At 51.8% G+C, this 19344-nt stretch overlaps 1 protein-coding gene across 2 annotated transcripts in view; it reads left to right on the top strand.

Moving 5' to 3' along the window:
• Nucleotides 1–19124, top strand: part of BICD2 (BICD cargo adaptor 2) — a 57088-nt gene extending 37964 nt beyond the window's left edge. Inside the window, exons 3-8 of one of the 2 annotated variants that reach the window (XM_066257468.1) lie at nucleotides 8570–8722; nucleotides 11124–11558; nucleotides 12295–13290; nucleotides 13582–13733; nucleotides 15070–15280; nucleotides 17021–19124. In XM_066257468.1, coding sequence (XP_066113565.1) covers nucleotides 8570–8722; nucleotides 11124–11558; nucleotides 12295–13290; nucleotides 13582–13733; nucleotides 15070–15280; nucleotides 17021–17026 — 1953 coding nt within the window. In that variant the 3' untranslated portion in view covers nucleotides 17027–19124. Of the gene's footprint in view, nucleotides 1–8569; nucleotides 8723–11123; nucleotides 11559–12294; nucleotides 13291–13581; nucleotides 13734–15069 lie in introns of both variants that reach the window. The other variant, XM_066257470.1, reaches the window with a different exon arrangement.
• The last annotated feature ends 220 nt before the right edge of the window (nucleotides 19125–19344 follow it).

Raw genomic sequence — 19344 nt, 5'->3', positions numbered from 1 at the left:
AGGAACTGTCGGATGAGGATTTGGCCTCCCCACTGTCCAGACCAGGGTTTATTCTGTCTCTTCCCTCTTCCAGAAGGGCCTGTCCTGGGCTGTGAGGGAAGTGCTGGGACCTGCTGACTCTTGGCTTTGAGTGAGCTCAGGAAGTGAGCTCAGCCAGTCCCACAGGCCGTCAAAGAACAGTTCTGGTGGGGCCAGGCTCCTTGCTCTTCCTGTTAGTGCTTCAGGAGAAAGCTTGTGGCTCCCCACATGTCCTTAGCTGCCTCTTTCTCCTGGGGCACAGCCTGTACCCCTGGAGTCCCTGTGGGGCAGGCCATGAGGAGTTTTCCTGGGTTCGTGGTTGGGGAGGATGTTTCCTACTGCCACCAGCTTGGACCAGAGCCCTGGTCAGTCCTCTCCATTGCTGGTCGTATTTTATACCTCGTTCCTGTTCCTCTCCTATGACTCTTCGACCAGTCCTGGCCCTGCTGCTGTGCCAAGCTTTTCTGTCCTTCTGGCATGGCTGTCCCCTCTCCTGTACAAGGTTCGTGCCCAAGGCTCAGGCCTAGCTGAAGAGTTTGGACCATGTGGGCACAACACTGAGCATAGTCCTCAATGAACAGCAACCCGCAGCTGCCTTAGGATAACCCAGCTACACAGGCCTCACCCCATGGGATACCCCTTCCAAAGGAGGGTATCTGTCCTGGTGCCCAGTCCTGACCTGTTCACATTCAGTGACTGATGAGCTAGTTTGTCCATCCTCTTTGTGACAACTGGCTTGTGCCTGTTACCCCCATGTCCAACTCACCTGGAGGACCCTGTATTCTAGGGTCCTAATCACTGCACTGTGTTTGGACAGACCAGGTACCTTCTGTCTTTGGGTGTGGCCATTTTGTAGGTGGAGAAGCAGAGTCCCAGGAAGCCAGGCACGTCCGCAGCCGGCTGGAGTCAGAGTCTGGTTTTGTGCATATGCAGGGGCTGCCCCTGAGGACTGCCAGCAGGAAGGGGTCAGCCTCCTCTGCCAAGTGCTGGCCCCTCGGTCATCTTCCTGTCCTGGTGAACCCTTACATGGTCTTGCTGTTCTGATGGACCCTTGGTGACAGTGATGTTCTAGCAGCTGTCTCCTCCAGCCCAGGCCAGGAGCCAGGAAACGGCTTGTTTCCGTCTATGGGGCGGGCACCTGGGCTGTCTGGACTGGCTGGAAGAGAGCTGGGTGTTTGGTCACAAGCCAGGATGCGTACTGGGTCGGGAGCAGCAGCGCCAGGCACCAGTCAAGCTCTGCAGCATGAAGTGGATGCCTAGGTCCAGAACCAGGAGAAAGAAGTTGTGTGTGTGTGTGTGGGGGGGGGCTGTCATGTAGGTGGACAGCTCGGGACAAGACAGGTTGACTTGGGTATAAAGGAGGCAGCGAACATGGAGCTCCGCATGGGTGAGGAATGTAGACTCTCATGGTTCCTAGAACCCCGTGAAGGACACATTCCTCCAGGGAGCAGGACTGGATCCCAGTTGCTCAGGTGTTACATCCATCAGCTCCCCCAGGAAATCAGGGAGTTGGTGAGGGAGGGTCCACAGGAAGCATGGTGGGTGCTGTCTGGGCAGCCTGCACAGGGTAGCTCACCCTACTCCCAGCCTCTACAATTGCACATGAGAAACACTCACCTTCCCAGACTCCCAGGAAAAGGTGCCCCGGCTCCAGGCAGACACACCTGCACATCATCCTGCTCCCCCCTCAGAGCCTAGCTAGCCTTTGTCTGACAGCTGCAGCCATGGGCACCAGCACTTCCTAGGAGCTTTCTCGTTAATAAACTAATTTTTATGAAGTACAACTGGTCACACATACCTCATGGCTGCAGTGTGTACAGCAGAGCTCTAGAACCTTCCATATTCCTGTAGAGCCACGTTAACTGGCCTATCCCTGGACTCTAGTCAGACTGGCACCAGTGTCTGCCTCAGGACATAGGTGCAGCCTGTGCGCACTCGTCACCGCCCTGGAACCTGGTGAGAGAAGGGCGGCAGGATGTGTGGCTGAGGGCCAGGCCCATGGGGCCAGGGGGAGAGCCTGTGGGGTCACTCCCCAGCCTGACATCACACTGCCCGTCTGGCTTGCGTTGTCATTGCAGGCTTCCTTCTCTGACACTCCCTCCTGTTCCTTGTCTTCTTGCTGTCCCCCAACCCCTGCCTTATCTGTCCTGGGGCCTGATAGCCATCCCGTCTTTGGTCCTTCCTGCTGTGGACAGTGAGAATAGGTGGAGGCCTGGCTGGAGGACAAAGGCCTGGCTCAGTCCTGGTCCTGCTCTTATGATCTACCAGTGCCTCCTGCCCTAATGCCACTTCTCTGATGGTCCCATGTTGGCCATCCCCTCTGATGTGTATTGCATGTTCCCCCCTTTGCATGTTCCTCCATGGGCCTTTGCATGGTTTCCTCATTGAAGGGGAGTGTCTGCCCCTCCTCCCGTTTCAGGGCACCTGAAGGGCTGAGGTGTGAGTGTGCTGAGTGGATGGGGCAGGGGCCCTGAAGGGCACAGAAAAGGGTAGGCGACACCATCAGGTACCTGCTTGGCCCCTGAGGCCAGTGTCATAGTATTTTTTTTTTTTTTTAAACAAGTAACCTGAAGTTTCTTGGAGGAGCTGAGATGGGACCTCACTGGTCACCTTTTTTCCCATCAGGGCAGCTATTGACAGGCTTGCTGGGAGAAATGCTCACTTGGGAAGCCACACGCCACTGGGCCGGCTAGAACTTGTTTGAGCCCATGGATTTGGGGCGTGTGGATTTTGGGTGTGTGTTGGGCGGAGGTGCTTGGTCACTATGGGAACCAAGGTGCAGGCCTGTGAGTTCTGCAGTGTCAGCACACAGCACTTTTCCCTGCTGTGCGCTGTCCTGGGCCAGCCTGTGACCTGATTGTGCCTCGCCTCACTGTTCACAGGGCCCACCTGTGGGCCTAGCAAAGGGGCAAGGCAGGACACTGCCCTTGGGGCACTGGGGGACCCACACAGGACTTGCCTCAGGTGCGTCAGACCCAGTCCTGAGTTGGGAAGGTCAGGTCTGCCCTGATCTCATTGGAAGATACCCAAAGTTTCTGTTTTCACAGCCTGGAGGTCCTTCTAGGTCTGTCAGCCCTGGTGCAGAGACCTGCGGGGAGCTGGTGGTTTTAGACCTTTCCCTCAGCTTCCACTCTACCAGGTGGCCATGTTGGGTGACACTGTCCATGTTTGGACCTTTCCTGTGTGCCAAGTGCCGTGATTTAGCAAGGAAAGGGGAGGATTTGGCTAGACCTTTTTTTGACAGGGATAAGCAAGTTCCCACTTGTGTTTTCATGGAAAGCTGGAGGCTCTATTTGTAGCAGTGGGAAGCAGCATGCAGGGGCCTGGTCAGGCGAGAGGTTCATGAACATAGCCTGCTGAGGGCAGAAGGAACCAGTGAGGGGTTCCAGCAGTCTTTAAGCAGTGGGAACCAATGTAAGACGAGAGAGCAAAGCCAGCTGTGTGAGCAACCCCCCCCCCCCCCCCCGCTGAGTGGATTAGGGAGACTGGCTAGTTGTGGCTCACAGGGTGAGACGTCTGCAGAAGTGGCAGCTTCCCTGACAGCCTTTCTTACTCACCACAGTCTTCAGAATGGAGAAGAAGCTTTGAGAGGTGCCCCAAGAGTGGCAGCTATGTGGGGGCAGGGAGGAGCCTGTGAAGCTGACCCCTTGGATCCACACCTACCTGAATCAGTCTGAAGTGTCATCACAGCTGGTTCTTCCTGCCTCTCCAGGTGTGGGTGCATTTGGTGACACTGCATGGTCATTAAGATCGCTGATGGCTCCTTTAGAGTACAGTGGCCAAGGGGGTGAGGCCACCCTGCGAGGGCGGGAGGTGCCAAGCAGGACTGTCCGAGGTCGTGTCCCTTGCTTCCTGGCAACTTTCAGGTGGGGGCAACCACACCACCCCACCTGAGAGATGCTGACAGCGCCAGGGGCTTCTCTGACCTTTCTCTTACTCTGGCGTTATGGCCCACACTGCTGTTTACCTGTGTCCAGGTGCTCCAGGTTCTCCCCTTAACTGACCCCAGCTTTCTGGGGCTAAGACCAAAATTTGTGTTTACTTCTCACGGTTGCCATAACCAATTTAACACAAACTGGGGGCTTATGACAAGAGAAATTCTCTCACAGTTCAGGTCAGGAGCCCAGAATGAAGAGGTTGTTTGTTGCGGATGCCCCATGGGAGCATCCACCCTGTGCTTCTGCCAGCGCCTGCTGGCTGCCCTGCTGTTGTGGACGCACAGCTCTCACCTCTGCCTCTGTGTTTCCGTGGCCTTCTCCACATGTCTGTGTCTCTACCTCTCCCACTAGTCAGGACACTGGTTGTTGGATCAAGACCTGCCCTAACCCCTCCCACCTCATGTTAACTTGGTTATATCTGCAACAGTCACAGGTTTCAGGGATTAGCATTTCAGCATATTTTGGGGGTTAACACATTTAAAACCTAACAGCCTACCCTCTGGTCCCCCCAAATCATATCCTTTCCATCTGCAAAATATTTATATATTTATCCCTAAAGTGTTAGCCTTTTCCACCTTCAGCTCTTAAGTCCCAGATCTCAGCTAAATGCTCTAAATTAGGGACGGTATGACTCTAGGATGGTTCTTCCTAGGGTAAAACTCCTCCCAATACAAACTGCTTGCTCCTGGAAGACAGTGATGAGAGACAGAGGAAAGACACTCATTCCGAAAGGGAAGAAGAAGAAGGAATATAGGGCCTGTGGTTCCAGCAAGTAGCAACCTTGTGGAGAAAGTTGCACTGGGTTTCCAGGCCTGGGAATTTTTGAAGCTCTGGGCTCTGCCCTCTGGAACCTAGGATGCCATCGACCTGCTGGCCTTGAGCCAGCTCATTGGCTGGGAACCACACCCTTCATGCTCTGTCAAACACACTTTCTTCTCTTTTGTATTGATAGTAAGGACAGACTAAGAATTTTCTAAATCTCCAAATTCTGGGAGTTACTTGCTTACCAATTCTTTTTTTTAAGGTGTTTTTTTTTTTTTTTTTTTAATCGATTTGAGATAGAGGGAGACAGGGAAGCATCAACTCATTGTTTCACTTACTTGTTCCATTCATTGATTGCTTCTCATACATGCCCTGACCGGAATCGAACCTGCGATTTCACGCTGGATGGCGCTCTATCCACTGAACCACCTGGTGAGGGCCACCAGTTCTTAATTTCTCTCTCCTCACAAGGAGAAACCAGGCTGCAACTTCAACAAATATTTCCTCTGTGTGTCATCTGTGGGTGACTTCAGAGAGTCTCAGTGAATTCTTCAGCACAGTTGGTGCTCAGCAGTAAGAGAGTCGGGGATGCCCCTTGGGCTGGTCAAGCGCTGAGCACAGTGCCTGTGGAGACGGTGCCAGTGGAAGTTCCTTGAGCCAGGCAGAGGCTACCCATTGTCCAGACCCATGGAGACTGGCAACGGGTTGTTGGTTACTAATTGCTGTGTGGTTTCTTTTTAGGCTGATGAAAATGTTCTGGAGTTAGATAATGGTGCACAACTCTAAATAAAGCAAAACCGTTGACTTGTACACTTTCAGTGGGTAAAATTTTGGTGTGTGAATTATATCTCGATAAAGAACAGGGGTGACCCCTGTGAAGGAAGACTGCGCGGATTCAGCTCAGCACAGGTTCCTGGGTGCGCCCTGGGCAGTCAGACTGGCCTCTGCTTTTATGTCCTCTGACCTACTGTTTTTTTGAAGGGAATTGCTGAGTTTTAAATAGAGCCCATTTACAGGGAGGGACAAGAACGGGATTTACGGCCAATCCTTCCCTTGCCCCAATCTCAGCACACTGAGAGTGGGCAAGTGCTCCCAGGATGTGTGTCTGCCCAGGGGGAGGAGCCGTCAGCCTGCCTCACCAAGGCATATGCAGTGAGCACACAGTTCTGATATATCAGTCATTGTGTTAGTGGTGAGGGCCAGAGAGGCAGACCAGTAAGGTGCATGTGTGCTGGGGAGGGTGTGTGGTGAGATGGAGTTGTGTGTGTTAGTGATGTCTGGTGTGCATTTGTGAGGTGTCGGATGTGCTTGTGTGAGATGAAGGGTGTGCATGTGATAGTGTGTGTGGCGAGGAGGATGTGTGTGTCATGGATGGTGTGTGTTTGAGTGATGGAGGGTGTGTGAAGAGAGATTTATTGTAAGGAATTAGCTCACAAGATTGCAGGGTTTGGCAGGCCCAAAATCTGAAGGGTGGGCCAGCTGACTAGAAACCAGGGAAGAGTCCAAAGGCCACCTGGATGCAGAATTTCTTTTCCTGGAATCCTGTTCTTTTTGTTTTGTTTTGCTTTTAAAGGTCTTCATCTGATTGGTGAGACTCACTCACACTCTGGAGGGTATTGTGCTTTACTCAGTCGGCTTTCAGTGTTAACCTTATCTAAAAAATACCAGATGCCTAGATCAGACATTTGAGCATGTATCTGGGTGCTGGGGCCCAGCTTAGTTGGCACTGATGATGTTCACCATCACAGCCAGTCAGGCTGAAATGGGCGGTAACCGGAGGCAGAGGCTGCATGTGAAACTTGTTAGGGTCTCCAGCTGCCTCCCAGGTAAATGGAAGCAGGTCAGTATGTGTTTCCTCACGTTGTCACTCACACTGCTGTCGTGCTTATTTTCGCTTATTTTAGGAGTTTGCTTCCTGAGGGTGAGGGCCTTTCCCCCAGTCAGTAACTTGGTATTTGTTTCCTTTGTTGGCTTCTGGGCACCTACCTCTTTGGGTCACTTCCTGAGGAGGCTGTGTCCTTCCATTTGCTGGAGATCTTGTTCATCAGTGTTGGTCAGAATGCTGGCTGTACATGATGACCCTCCCTTTTCTGTTGTTTTCCTTTGCTCTTTGCCTTCTTTTTGGTTCTGCTTCATTTTACTAATGCCACACTACCGTTCCATGTGTGCCTGATGGAACCTTGGAAACTTGTCTGCAGAGCATGTGTGGAAGTGGTCACAAGAACCCTTTGCACCAGTGTCCTGGGGGAGGGCAGGGTGAGTGGTGGGGCTCAGCAGATGCCCAGGTGGGGTGGTGTTGGCCTGGGGGCACCACATGTTTGCAGATATTCAAGGAGGCCACTTGGAGCCACGGGAAATGAGAGGAGATAGTTTGTCTAGGAGACAGTTTTGTCTCCAGGGGATATTGGCCATGTCTGAAGACAATTTCAGTTGTCAGTATATGGGAAGGGGCTACATTTGTTGGGCAATGGGTCAGGGAATTGCTAAACACCCTTTCACGTACAGAATGAGCCCAGAATGTTGCAGAGTCTAGGGCCAAGGGACCCAGTTTCTGGCACATGGTGTGCAGCAGTAACCTCTCTTCCTGAAGGAAATCTGAATTCTCAGGGCACCCTGGAGGCGGGAACTATTTATTTATTTTTTTATTTTTTCTTTTTGTATTTTTCTGAAGTTGGAAATGGGGAGGCAGTCAGACAGTCTCCTGCATGTGCCCAACCGGGATCCACCTGGCTCGCCCACCAGGGGGCGATGCTCTGCCCATCTGGGGTGTCGCTCTGTTGCAACCAGAGCCATTCTAGCACCTGAGGCAGAGGCCACAGAGCCATCCTCAGCGCCTGGGCCAACTTTGCTCCAATGGAGCCTTGGCTACGGGAGGGGAAGAGAGAGACAGAGAGGAAGGAGAGGGGGAGGGGTGGAGAAGCAGATGGGCGCTTCTCCTGTGTGCCTTGGCCAGGAATTGAACCCGGAACTCCTGCACGGCAGGCCGGTGCTCTACCACTGAGCCAACCAGCCAGGGCCAGGAACTATTTTTTAATAGCTTTACTGAGATAATTTACATCCTTACAATTCACCCACTTAAAAGTGTACAGCTTGGTGGGTTTCAGTATATTTACGAATTCATGCACTGTCACAGACCAGCTTTAGAACATGTCATCACTCCAGAAAGAAATCCTGTTAGTGTCACCGTCCATCTCCCTCACCTCCCTCCCCCAACAACTACCCACTATCTGTCTTTGGATTTGCCTTTTCTGGACATTTCAAGAATTTTTAAAAAACTTACTGATTTTAGAGAGGAAGAGAGAGAGAGAGGGAAACATTGATTTGCTGTTCCACATATTTGTGTATTCATTGGTTGATTCTTATGTGTTCCCTGTATCAGAACAATGCTCCAACTGAGCGAGCTGGCCACGGCCTGGATATGTCATATATGTGGAATCATACGATACATGTCCTCTTGTGTCTTGCTTCTTTTACTTGTAATAACATTTTGGAGGTTCATTCTTGTGACAGTATGTGTCGGTTGCATGAATATGCCACATAAGTTCCATATGTTCATCTGTTCTTCAGTTTGTGTTTTTGTTTCTCTGGGGTGCATGCCAAGGAGCAACATTGCCGGGTCAGGTAGCAACTGTGCCGAACTGTTTGTTTCCACAGTGCTGTACCACTGTAACCCTATTTTACAGATGAAGAAATTGAGGGTCAGAGCCGACCAAGGCCACCCTCCCCATACTTCCTGGGGCCCCAGCTTCTCTCCAGGTAGCCACACTTGCTCTGACTGCGCTGAGCCCTCCGAACACCAGGGGTGGCAGGGCCAGCTGGGGTAGGCTGCTCACACCACCACCTCTCTGCAGATCAATCAGAATGTGGAGCTCCAGCGAGGCCGCCTTCGGGATGACATCAAGGAATACAAGTTCCGGGAGGCCCGCCTATTGCAGGACTACTCAGAGCTGGAGGAGGAGAACATCAGCCTGCAGAAGCAGGTGTCTGTGCTCAGGCAGAACCAGGTGAGTGTTTGGCTGGGATGGGTGATTTGGCTCTGGGCCATGGTCCTTGCACCCCCTCACCTTGCTATTTTGCATGGTCAGGAACCCACACACTGCTATGGACCGGTGTGTGGTAGCAGGGTCTGGCTCCTTCACAACCATGAGAACAAGGCCTCTGGCTTTAGTGTTGACTGATGATTGGCCTTGACAGCGTGTCCTGGCCAGCAGAAATGGAGGGAAATACAGGAGTTGATGGAAGAGATGACACCAGAAAACTCCTGAGGCTAGGTATCTAGCTCAGTCTCCTCTGGGGTGCTGACAGGAGGCCCCAGATGTCCTTATGCCCTGTGGTACCTGGAGCTGCCAGCCTCTCATCCTTCCTTCTGTCTCTGCTTTGCCAGCCTCCTTTGCTCCTGTGTGGTCCTGAGGGACCCCCTGGGTGAAGCTAGTGGGCCTTCCTTGAGGAGCACTGTGGAGATGTTCAGAGTGTCATCTCCTGCCCTCACGTAACCTCAGCAATGGGTGAGTCGAGGAGGATCACCATCACCTGTGACAGGACAACCAGGTGGTCCTAGGCACTTAGGTCCCTCAGTGACTTCCCCTGTTACCTGCTTCTCCAATAGCCACAGCTCCGCAGGTTGGTGACAGGGATCTTTTCCTCAGTTTGAATTTTACAGAAGGAAGTGTGGGCCCATGAGTTTATCTCAACAACAGAATCTCCGTGTTTGCAAAACCAGCAGAGAGCACACTTGTCCCCAAGAATGCAGACATAGGAGCTCCACCTCTGGTCACGGAGGAGGCCCACTGTGACACTGTGTTGGTGGTTACACACAAGGATCCTGAGGAGAGGGAGACTTTGCCCTTGGGCCTTGGGTGGCACATGGTGGAGTCTAGCCCCCTCCTAGAAATCTTCCTCCCCCAGGCTGTGACCATCAGAGATTCGCTCACTCCTTCCTCTGAGTAGCTTGTTTCCTTATTTTTTGCACAAGTATTATAGAATACTGTATTTCCCCATGTATAAGGCGCACCTTTTCCTGAAAAATTTGGGGTCTAAAAACTGGGTTTTTCTCATACAGTGGTTGTAGATATTTTTATTTGCATTTTTCCACTTTTTCATACTTGTTTTGTGCTCATTATTGAAGACAGTGATTCATCATCAGACACAGATGAGGACAAGCTAATGGATGAGAGTTTTAACAGTGATGAGGAGCTGTATGAATTTTATGATGAATAAAACTTGAGTTCAATAACTTTATGTAATACATTTTTTCCCCCAAATTTCGGGCCCCCAAAATAAGGTGTGTCTTATACATGGGATCATCCTATACGTGGGGAAATACGGTAATTAGAAATGTTTTGTTAAATTGCACATAGACCCTGATCCTCCACATCAAGCATAAGTTTCTGCTTGCTCCTCCCTTGTCCACCTTCAAATACAGTTTCAGCAAGATTCTGTGTCCCCTACTCACTCGGTATCTTCAGGTGTGGGTGCTGAGCAGCTGCAGCACACCCCACCTCAGTCAGAACTGCAGCTTTGTTGTTTTAAATATCATTAGAACTAATGATCATAGCACACATCTAGATATACAAAAATACATATGTGCTTTATTTATTTATTTGTTTATTTATTTATTGAGAAAGGCAAGGAGAGAGACAGGAACATTGAGGTATATGTGACCTCACCAGGAAATCAAACTGGCAACCTTTGTGCTCTGGGACAATTGAGCTACCTGGTCACAGCTTTAATTTTTTTTTTCCTTAAGTGAGAGGAGGGGAGACAGACTCCCCCACATGCACCCCAACTAGGCTCCACCTGGCAACGGCTGTCCAGGGCCTATGCTCAAGTCAGCTGAGCTATCCTCAGTGCTCGAGGCCGACATTCAAACCAATTGAGCCACAGGCTGCGAGAGGGAAAGAGAAGCAGATGGTCGCTTCTCATGTGCGCCTCATTTTTTTTTTAAAGGGACGGAGAGGGGAAGGGAGAGAGATGGTGGGAAAAGGGAAGCCTTCATTTGTTGTTCCACTCAGTCATGCATTCATTGGTGCTTCCTGTGTGTGCCCTGACCAAGGATCGAACCCACAACCTTACTGTTTTGGGACAACACTCAACTGACTGAGCAACTGGCCAGGGTCTAGATACGCATTTTATGCATTTTAAAATAACTGTTAAGGTTAAGTATTTATGTAGAATTTAAGATTAGTACACACTTGGTAACATGTTACTTATCTAACAAATTCATAGTGTGGATGTGTTTGTTTGGCTTCCTGAGTCTCTAGCTTTGAGCTCTGGTTGTCTCCTTTACTTGCACTGCCCACACCATGTGCACACTTGTTCTGTGTTTGCACCTGGTGTCATGGTGTCAGCACTCCGGTGCTTCTTACTGATCACTCGTGCTTAGAAGTGTTGGCCTTTCTTTCTCAGGTAGAGTTTGAGGGCCTCAAGCATGAGATCAAGCGTCTGGAGGAGGAGACTGAGTACCTCAACAGCCAGCTGGAGGACGCCATCCGGCTCAAGGAGATCTCAGAGCGGCAGCTGGAGGAAGCGCTGGAGACACTGAAGACGGAGCGGGAGCAGAAGAACAGCCTGCGCAAGGAGTTGTCGCACTACATGAGCATCAACGACTCTCTCTACACCAGCCACCTGCACGTTTCCCTGGACGGCCTCAAGCTCAATGATGACACTGAGGCTCTGGCCAATGGCTTTGAGCACGGCTGCCTGGCCAAGCTGCCGCTGGACAACAAGACCTCCACGCCAACCAAGGATGGCCTGGCCCCGCCCTGTCCCAGTCTTGTGTCCGACCTCCTCAGCGAGCTCAACCTCTCTGAGATTCAGAAGCTGAAGCAGCAGCTGATGCAGGTGAGCAGTGGGCAGCCGGGATGTCCACCTCCATTCCGCCCCTCCCCACCACCACTTTGTCAGTGGCACCACCTCATTTTACATGTCTTAAGTCTGCATTGCTAAGTAAGTAGAACTGCAGCATTACAGATGGAAGGTAACCAGAGAAATGGGTTCCTCGTTATGAGGTTGAAGTCTGAGTGCTGCCCAAGGTGTTCTTGTGTCTCTCTGATGTGTCCACGTGCAGTCTTCCTGTCTCCTGTGGACATGTCACATCAGGATTTCCTGTCCCAGACTGAATGGGATCCCAGGGTTTGTACCTTGGCCCTTCAGTTTGCTGCATGTCTCCGAGGAGAGGTCCACATGCCCTCCTAAGCCCCAACACCTGGCACCCCCACTGAACTCAAGGGGTCCGCCACTTTTGGTACTTACTATTCAATAGTGAGGTGTGGTTGTCACGAGGTAGTTTTATTTACTTGCAGCAAGTAAGGAGAGAGGATTCATATTGGTCGGTTACAGGTTGATTCCTTTTTTACAAATTACACTTATCACATTGGGTTCCTGTCAAACTAATCCTGTTTACAGCTAAGTTTGCAAAATATTGTGCTACACTTAGCATTTAGTATGAATGGTTCAGACCTTGAGACCCTTGTTCTATCTTACAGTGTCACAGAGCAGCAGGGTGATGGGTAGGGTCACTACTGGGACTGTGGGGGTCCCTGTGGGCTGTTGACAGGCCTTCTCTGTGCCTTTGCAGATGGAACGGGAGAAAGCGGGCCTGCTAGCCACACTGCAGGATGCGCAAAAGCAGCTGGAGCAGGCTCGTGGGGCTCTGTCAGAGCAGTGCGAGGAGGTGAGCCGCCTCACGGAGAGCCTGGGTGCCCTACAGCATCTGCAGGCTGGCAAGGAGAGGCGCACAGCCCTGGACAGTGAGAAGGAGCGCGACAGCCACGAGGATGGTGACTACTACGAGGTGGACATCAACGGGCCTGAGATCCTGGCCTGCAAGTACCGTGTGGCCCTGGCAGAGGCAGGTGAGCTCCGGGAGCAGCTGAAGGCCCTGCGCAGTGCACATGAGGCCAGCACAGCTCTGCACGCTGAGGAGAAGGGCCGGCATGAAGCCGAGAGCCAGGCGCTTACCGAGAAGGTATCCCTGCTGGAGAAGGCCAGCTTCCAGGACCGTGAGCTGCTGGCTCGGTTGCAGACAGAGCTGAAGAAGGTCAGTGATGTCGCCGGTGAGACACAGGGCAGTCTGAATGTGGCCCAGGATGAGCTGGTGACCTTTAGTGAGGAGCTGGCCAGCCTCTACCACCATGTGTGCATGTGCAACAATGAGACACCCACACGTGTCGTACTAGACTATTACCGTGAGGGCCCAGCTGGTGCTGGCCACTGCAGTCCTGAAGCCCGTGGGCACCGTTCACCAGTCCTGCCCAAGGGACCACTGGCTGCAGAAGGTGGGGCTGGGGACAGCAGCCCTTTGCTGCCCTCACCCCTGAGTGACCCACGCCGGGAGCCCATGAACATCTACAACCTGATTGCCATCATCCGTGACCAGATCAGGCACCTGCAGGTAGCTGTGGACCGCACCACGGAGCTGTCGCGGCAGCGCCTGGCTTCACAGGAGCTGGGTCCTGCCACAGACAAGGACCGCGAGGCACTCATGGAGGAGATCCTCAAGCTCAAGTCTCTGCTCAGCACCAAGCGGGAGCAGATCACCACTCTGCGCACAGTGCTCAAGGCCAACAAGCAGGTGCGTACTGTGCTCTGGCCAGCGGGGTGGGCAGCTGGGAGGTTGACGGGGCCCCTCGCCTCCCCAGCACCCCCGGGGCCTGTGTCGTCACAGGTTGGCTCAGGCCTCAGGCTGTGGAGCGTGTTGGTCCTGCTGCCAAAAGTGAGCGGATCTCAGCTCAGTGCTAGGGAGGAGCAGTCCCCCCAGTGCTGTGCTGAGGGGCGCAGCAGCTGGGGTCTTTGTGGCACTCACTGAAACAGGTGGAGCATTCCCCATCCCCTCACCCCCCCACCCTGTGTCTCTGACACCCAGACGGCCGAGGTGGCCCTTGCCAACCTGAAGAGCAAGTACGAGAATGAGAAAGCCATGGTGACCGAGACCATGATGAAGCTGCGCAACGAGCTCAAGGCCCTCAAGGAGGACGCGGCCACCTTCTCCTCGCTGCGCGCCATGTTTGCCACTAGGTAACACTGCCATCCTGTCACTACGGCGCTGGCCAAGGAGCCTGGTGTGGGATGGGGTGGGGGTGGCCTTCCTGCCATTTGTGGAAACCCAGAGGGCAGTTTGTCTCTGCTTTACATGTAGGATGAAGATGAAGGCAAAGGGTTGAAAGGACAGGTCCCTGGTGGCTGGGCTGCTGGTGGGCAGGTTACACAAGATCGACTTGGGGCCAATAATAAACAAGATCTGCCCCCCAGAGCTTGGCTGGAATTTTGTGGATTAAGAAACAAGGCCTTTCTTACCCCCCAGCCCTCCCTACCCCAGTGTCTGCTGTCTGACCCTGCTAGCCAGGTGGTGGTGGCAAAGCAGAGGGACTCTGAGGAAGTTCACAGCTGCCTGTTTCTGACATCCATAGAGGCATGGCGCCATCTGGTGGATGGTTTTGGACTGGCAGGGGTATGGCCTGCATGGCCCCTAAATAGTCCAGGCACATACTCAAGGGTGGGAAGGCTGAGGCTCCCCAGGTTAAAAGGGGTTGAACACGAGCTCAGGGCCTGCTTTTCCTCACACTGGGGTGCTGGGTGGCCCTTGCTTTCCAAAGGGAGAGGCGAAGACAAGGAAAGAAGCTTTCAGGCTCCTTGGGAAGCTTCTTTCCCCCCCCTGGGCAGAGTGCTTGGGACCACAGAGCACTGGCATGTTGACCCTCACTTCCTCAGCTTGTTTAAAAGACCTGACTTCTCTGATGCAGCTGAGATCTCTGGGTGAGAGCTAGAACTTGACACTGGCCCAGGCTCCTGGAGGAGTGGGAGAAGGGGAGTTGTAGGTGGGCATGCCCACTGCCCACTCTGCCCAGGCCTCATTCTCTTTCCCAGGGGTAGGGCCCTGGTGTGCACCTCTCTCTCCCAGCTCCATACTCTCACGTGTGTGGGGGTGTCACATGTAACAGTTAAGCAGAAGCTTAAATGAGCTGTTCACTGTACCCACTTGTGCCCTTCCCAGGCTCAGGCTCTGGTAGACTATTTGGTGCAGATTCACTGAATATCTCCTCTGTGCACATGTTAATCTGGAACAAGCCAAGTCCTGTCCTTGGATTCACACTCACACTTGGAGAGCCAGGTGTCATATCCTGCCTATAACCAACTGCTTCTGGGTTACCTGAAGACCTTAAGGGGTAGCCTCACCTTTATTAGTAAAAACTAGCTTCGTGTAGAGTCCCTTCCAGAGAAAGCCAGATCGCTGTGGGGCAGGGTTCTTTCTCCAGTCTGATGAGCGGAGGGTCCCATTGAGGCCCCATCACCTCTGCCCACGTGCCCTACCTGGGTCCTTCAGCTATCTTCTCACCTCTGATGACCCCCACAGGTGTGACGAGTACATCACACAGCTGGACGAGATGCAGAGGCAGCTGGCAGCAGCCGAGGATGAGAAGAAGACACTCAACTCACTGCTGCGCATGGCCATCCAGCAGAAGCTGGCACTGACCCAGCGGCTAGAGCTGCTTGAGCTGGACCATGAGCAGACCCGGCGGGGCCGTGCTAAAGCCACCCCGAAAGTCAAGCCCAGCACCCCGAGCGTAAGTCACACCTGCGCCTGTGCCAGCGACAGGACTGAGGGCACTGGGCTTGCTGCGCAGGTGATCTGTGGCGAGAAGTATAACATTTGCTGCGACTAGGGCCTCCGGGCTGCATGCCGCAGCTAACCTGTTGCCACCACCTGTCCGCTTCACCTCAACTAACCCAGCAGCAGTGGGACTGCGGTGCTAGGCTGGTCTTAACCATGACTAACGCACAGAGGGAAGGACTTAGCCAGGATGGTGTGCTTTTCACCAAGACAGTACAAGCTAGGTGTCTGCTTCTCACCCCTTGGGATCACCCTTCATAGCAGCTGCCCTCTGGGTGGGGTGGGGGTGGAGGTCACGGTATGGTCAGAGCCATTAGTCCTTGAAAAAGTGTGGCTTCCTGGGGCCCGAGTGTCAACTGGTTCTGCTGATGATACTTGCATGTGTCTAATGCAGATGTGCTCCCAGGCACCCAGGGAGTGATGTTAGAGGGCCTGGCCAGGTTCCAGCTGCTGCCTCAGGGGACAGAGAATTACTTCATAGTTTGTGCACTATCTCACTGCAAATCCTATTCTGGACAAAAGGACAGAATGTTTCCTCCCAAACCCAGAGAAAGGGCAGCCCCGAGCCTGGAGTCCTTTAGCTTAGGCATACACGTGCACTGAGCAGGTCACACTCACAGCACAGGCACACCTGGCCACACCCTGGATCAGAGCGTACAGCCTTGGCTTCTCTTTATGACACTTGCACACTGGTCTGGTGGTTTGCAAGGTGACAGATTAGCAGGCCCAAAGCCTTGGGTTTTTTCAATGAGAAAACTTCCCAAGTGCCTTCCCAGACTCCCATCCTGGGGAGAAGCCTGTTCTTCTGTACTTAGGGTCGCCCAGCTTTCAGAGTAGGTTTCTATACCCTCTGTTCCTAATCAGGCCTTCCTCCCACGGGGCTTTAGACCCTAAGAAACAGGGCTCTGGAAAGCCCCTCCTGCAGCTGGACCCCAGCCCAGTGTGAGAAAGGAGACTTGTGTGGGCCAGTTCAAGGACTCACTCAGGAGAGGAGGAAGGTGTTTCCCCTCATCACTGTGATTGCAGGGTGATGACAGCAAGAAAGGCAGCCCTGGTCTCTTGTTCCCAGGAGCTGCATCCACACCAGATTTCTGACACATTTGGAAGCAGAGCCTTTGTCAGTACTTTTCTCCCTTTTACACCCATGGTGGCCATTGGTTGTGTGGCTGCGGTCCTCTCCCTGAAAGGGCTCTTTGCGGCCCAGAGGGGTAGTTTGCATTGCCCCCTCACACAGCTGTCATTCCCCTTGGTTCCCTAGTGTGTCAGATCCCACCAGACTCCAGATGCTGTACAGACTGCCTTGGGTTTTGCAAACCACGGGAGTGGAGAGCTGCGGGTTGGGCACACCTGTTCCCTCTGAGTTCCTGTCCCAGGCTCTGGGCTGCTTTGCTGATGGGATGTCAGTCTTCGATTCTCCTCCTACTAAAGACGTGGTCAGGCCCTGTCTCTGGGCAAGCAGGACTTCTGGGGATTAGGGTCCAGACACCGCTTCTGCCCCCTCGCCGAGCCTGGCATGCAGCTTCCCTCTATACCTGTAAGCTATCTTCATGAGGCACGTGGAGCTGGCTGCTTCCCTAACACGTGCAGTCTTCTCTGCTGCTGACTAACGCTCCCACGCTCCCCGCTCAGCAGGAGCTTCAGGTGTCCGACAGGTGACTGGTTCTAACGCTGTCTTGTTTTCTCCCGTTTCCAGCTGTAGACTAGCTGCCGGGAGAACTCGGCCACCGGCCCTGTCACACTGCAGCCCCGTCACCCTGCAGCCCCATCCCTCCCCTCCCGTGGGCCCACACAGAGGAAGGAAGGGCAGCCTAAAAGTCCACTTAGAAACGTTTTTGGATATGCCACTGCAATTCTTTTCAAAATAGCATTCCTGAATTTTTAATGCGGAGGAGAAAAGCTTTAAAGTTCAGAAAGCCGGCAGCCACTGCTTGGAAAGGCCTTTGTACAAGAGCTTGAAGAACCTGCTGGACAGCAGCCACCAGGCTCACTTAGGAACCCTCTAGAAACACTCACCACTGGGGTCTCCCTGTTACAGATACTCCTTTTTCATTTGATCAACCTGTGCACTTTTGATATTTTGATTTTATATTTGCTTCCTCAGATCCCTCACATAGAGACGATCTCAAGTGCCGTGGTCTGTCTTGTTGTCCTGTAGCGCCCCGTCTTAGCTCCCGACATACTGATTTGACATCAGCATGTGGCACAGGTGTGTCCTATAGTGTGCAGCTCTAGAATGTGTAGATAAAGGCTTCAACCTAGCAAGGAGCTTGGCTAAACATCCACGCTGTGGTTCAGCAGCCTTTTAGATTCTACGGCATTGTGGTTCATGTTTGAAATTAACAGGTTTTAAATGCCATGTTCATTAAGAAATCCAGGGTTTTATGATTCTGGAGTTTTTCATATTGTATTATTATTATTCTTAGGAATAGTTCAATGTAACAAGAAGAAAACTTGACCTTTGCTCTGGTTAAACAGTTATAGGCACTTGAAAACAAAAAGATAAATTATTGAATGAGTAGTATTACCTACAAATTCCAGAATTTTCTGGGTTTTAGGATATTGTGAAGCATGACTGATTAACAGAATTTTATACAACTGTACCAGTGAAATTCCAAATTGGAATTGTTTTGTTACTCTGGTTGTTGTGCCAAATTATGGTACACTTAGAAAATTCTACAGTCAAATTTTCAGGTGTTCTGTTTCAACACCGTTTTGTTAGTAACATTGCCAGTAGTGCCTTCACCAGTTAAGGGAGGTGTCCCGGCATAGTGTGTTCTCTAACATGGACAGTGCAGAGCTAGTTGGGAATGTTGAAGGCCAGTATGGACCAATAGGTGTGAAAGGGCATACACCTTCACACCTGAACCTGGGCATCTTCATTGAGGGAAAGGAAACAGCAATTGTGCAAAATTCTGTTAGTCAGTGATTCTTTACTGTGTAGATCCTTGCAAATTCAGGGGCTGAGAAATGAAAGTGAACACAAACCTTGAGTGTACTTTAAGAACCAAACAGACTTTATGAGATAAGCTAAGCAAGCGGGATGAATAACATGCCACGTTTGTGAAGAGCCACTGGGCAGCAGGGAAACCGGTGCTGTCGGCCTCTTGCAGTGGGGTGAGGGCTAGCCATAGTATTCTTTGCAAATGTGAGGAAAAGATGTTATATATTCTCTTGCTTGGTGTAACTAATCACTGTTAATTTTCAGGAAACAGAACTTACTAAAGCTCCTTAGCAAACCAGGTCTACCAGTTTGCTGAGTGAGGTTGTGTGAATGATTAAATTGGTACTCGATGAGGAAGAACGAGTGTCTTTCCTCTTCCAAAATAAAGGACAAATTACAGTAAGTAGTAAGAATAAAAGAGTTCTGTTTCCTGGAACGAGCATTTCTTATTCCTAGTTGTAGGGACCCCTATTTTTACCTTCTATTACAGTGTTGATTCATAAGAAAGTATGTTACATTTATGATAACTTCATCATATGGGGTATTTATTTGCAATGATGTCTGAGTACTGTATTTTTTTCTATGCATTGCCTAGTGTCAGAATGTTGTCTTTATTAAGATCATATGCATGTTCTCCTGCTAAGGAACCTTTACACAGACCCACAAAGACAGATAAAAATGGCTTCAGATTCTGAGAAAATAAGGCCGAGAGTGGAAAAGGAATGGGAAGGAGAAATCGTCGTGACTAGGACACAGACATGGCGTGAAAGGCCTGAAAGCCAGTGCACATAGGAACAGTGGGCCTGAGTGAAGGGTCATGTTGGTAGGACCAATAAATAAAGAAGACAAAGCACAAGCTTGTTCTCTGTGGCTGCTTTGACTCTATCCTAGGTGACTGTGGACCTAGCAATACACTAGTTCCAACACCTAAAACAACAAAACCAGCTTATCAGAAACCCTGGTGGTGGGAGCTAGAAGCAGTCTTCGGCACAAACCGGGGAGGGGGAGGTTGTGGGGTGCCTCCTGTGAGGAGCAGCCGGTGTCGTGCTATGGCACTATGAACCCAGCACTATGGC

This window comes from Saccopteryx bilineata, chromosome 2 (genome assembly GCF_036850765.1).
Source record: "Saccopteryx bilineata isolate mSacBil1 chromosome 2, mSacBil1_pri_phased_curated, whole genome shotgun sequence".
Classification (NCBI taxonomy): domain Eukaryota; kingdom Metazoa; phylum Chordata; class Mammalia; order Chiroptera; family Emballonuridae; genus Saccopteryx; species Saccopteryx bilineata.
The sequence above is the reverse complement of the archived record's forward strand: the minus strand, read 5'-3'. Positions and strand labels throughout refer to the sequence as shown.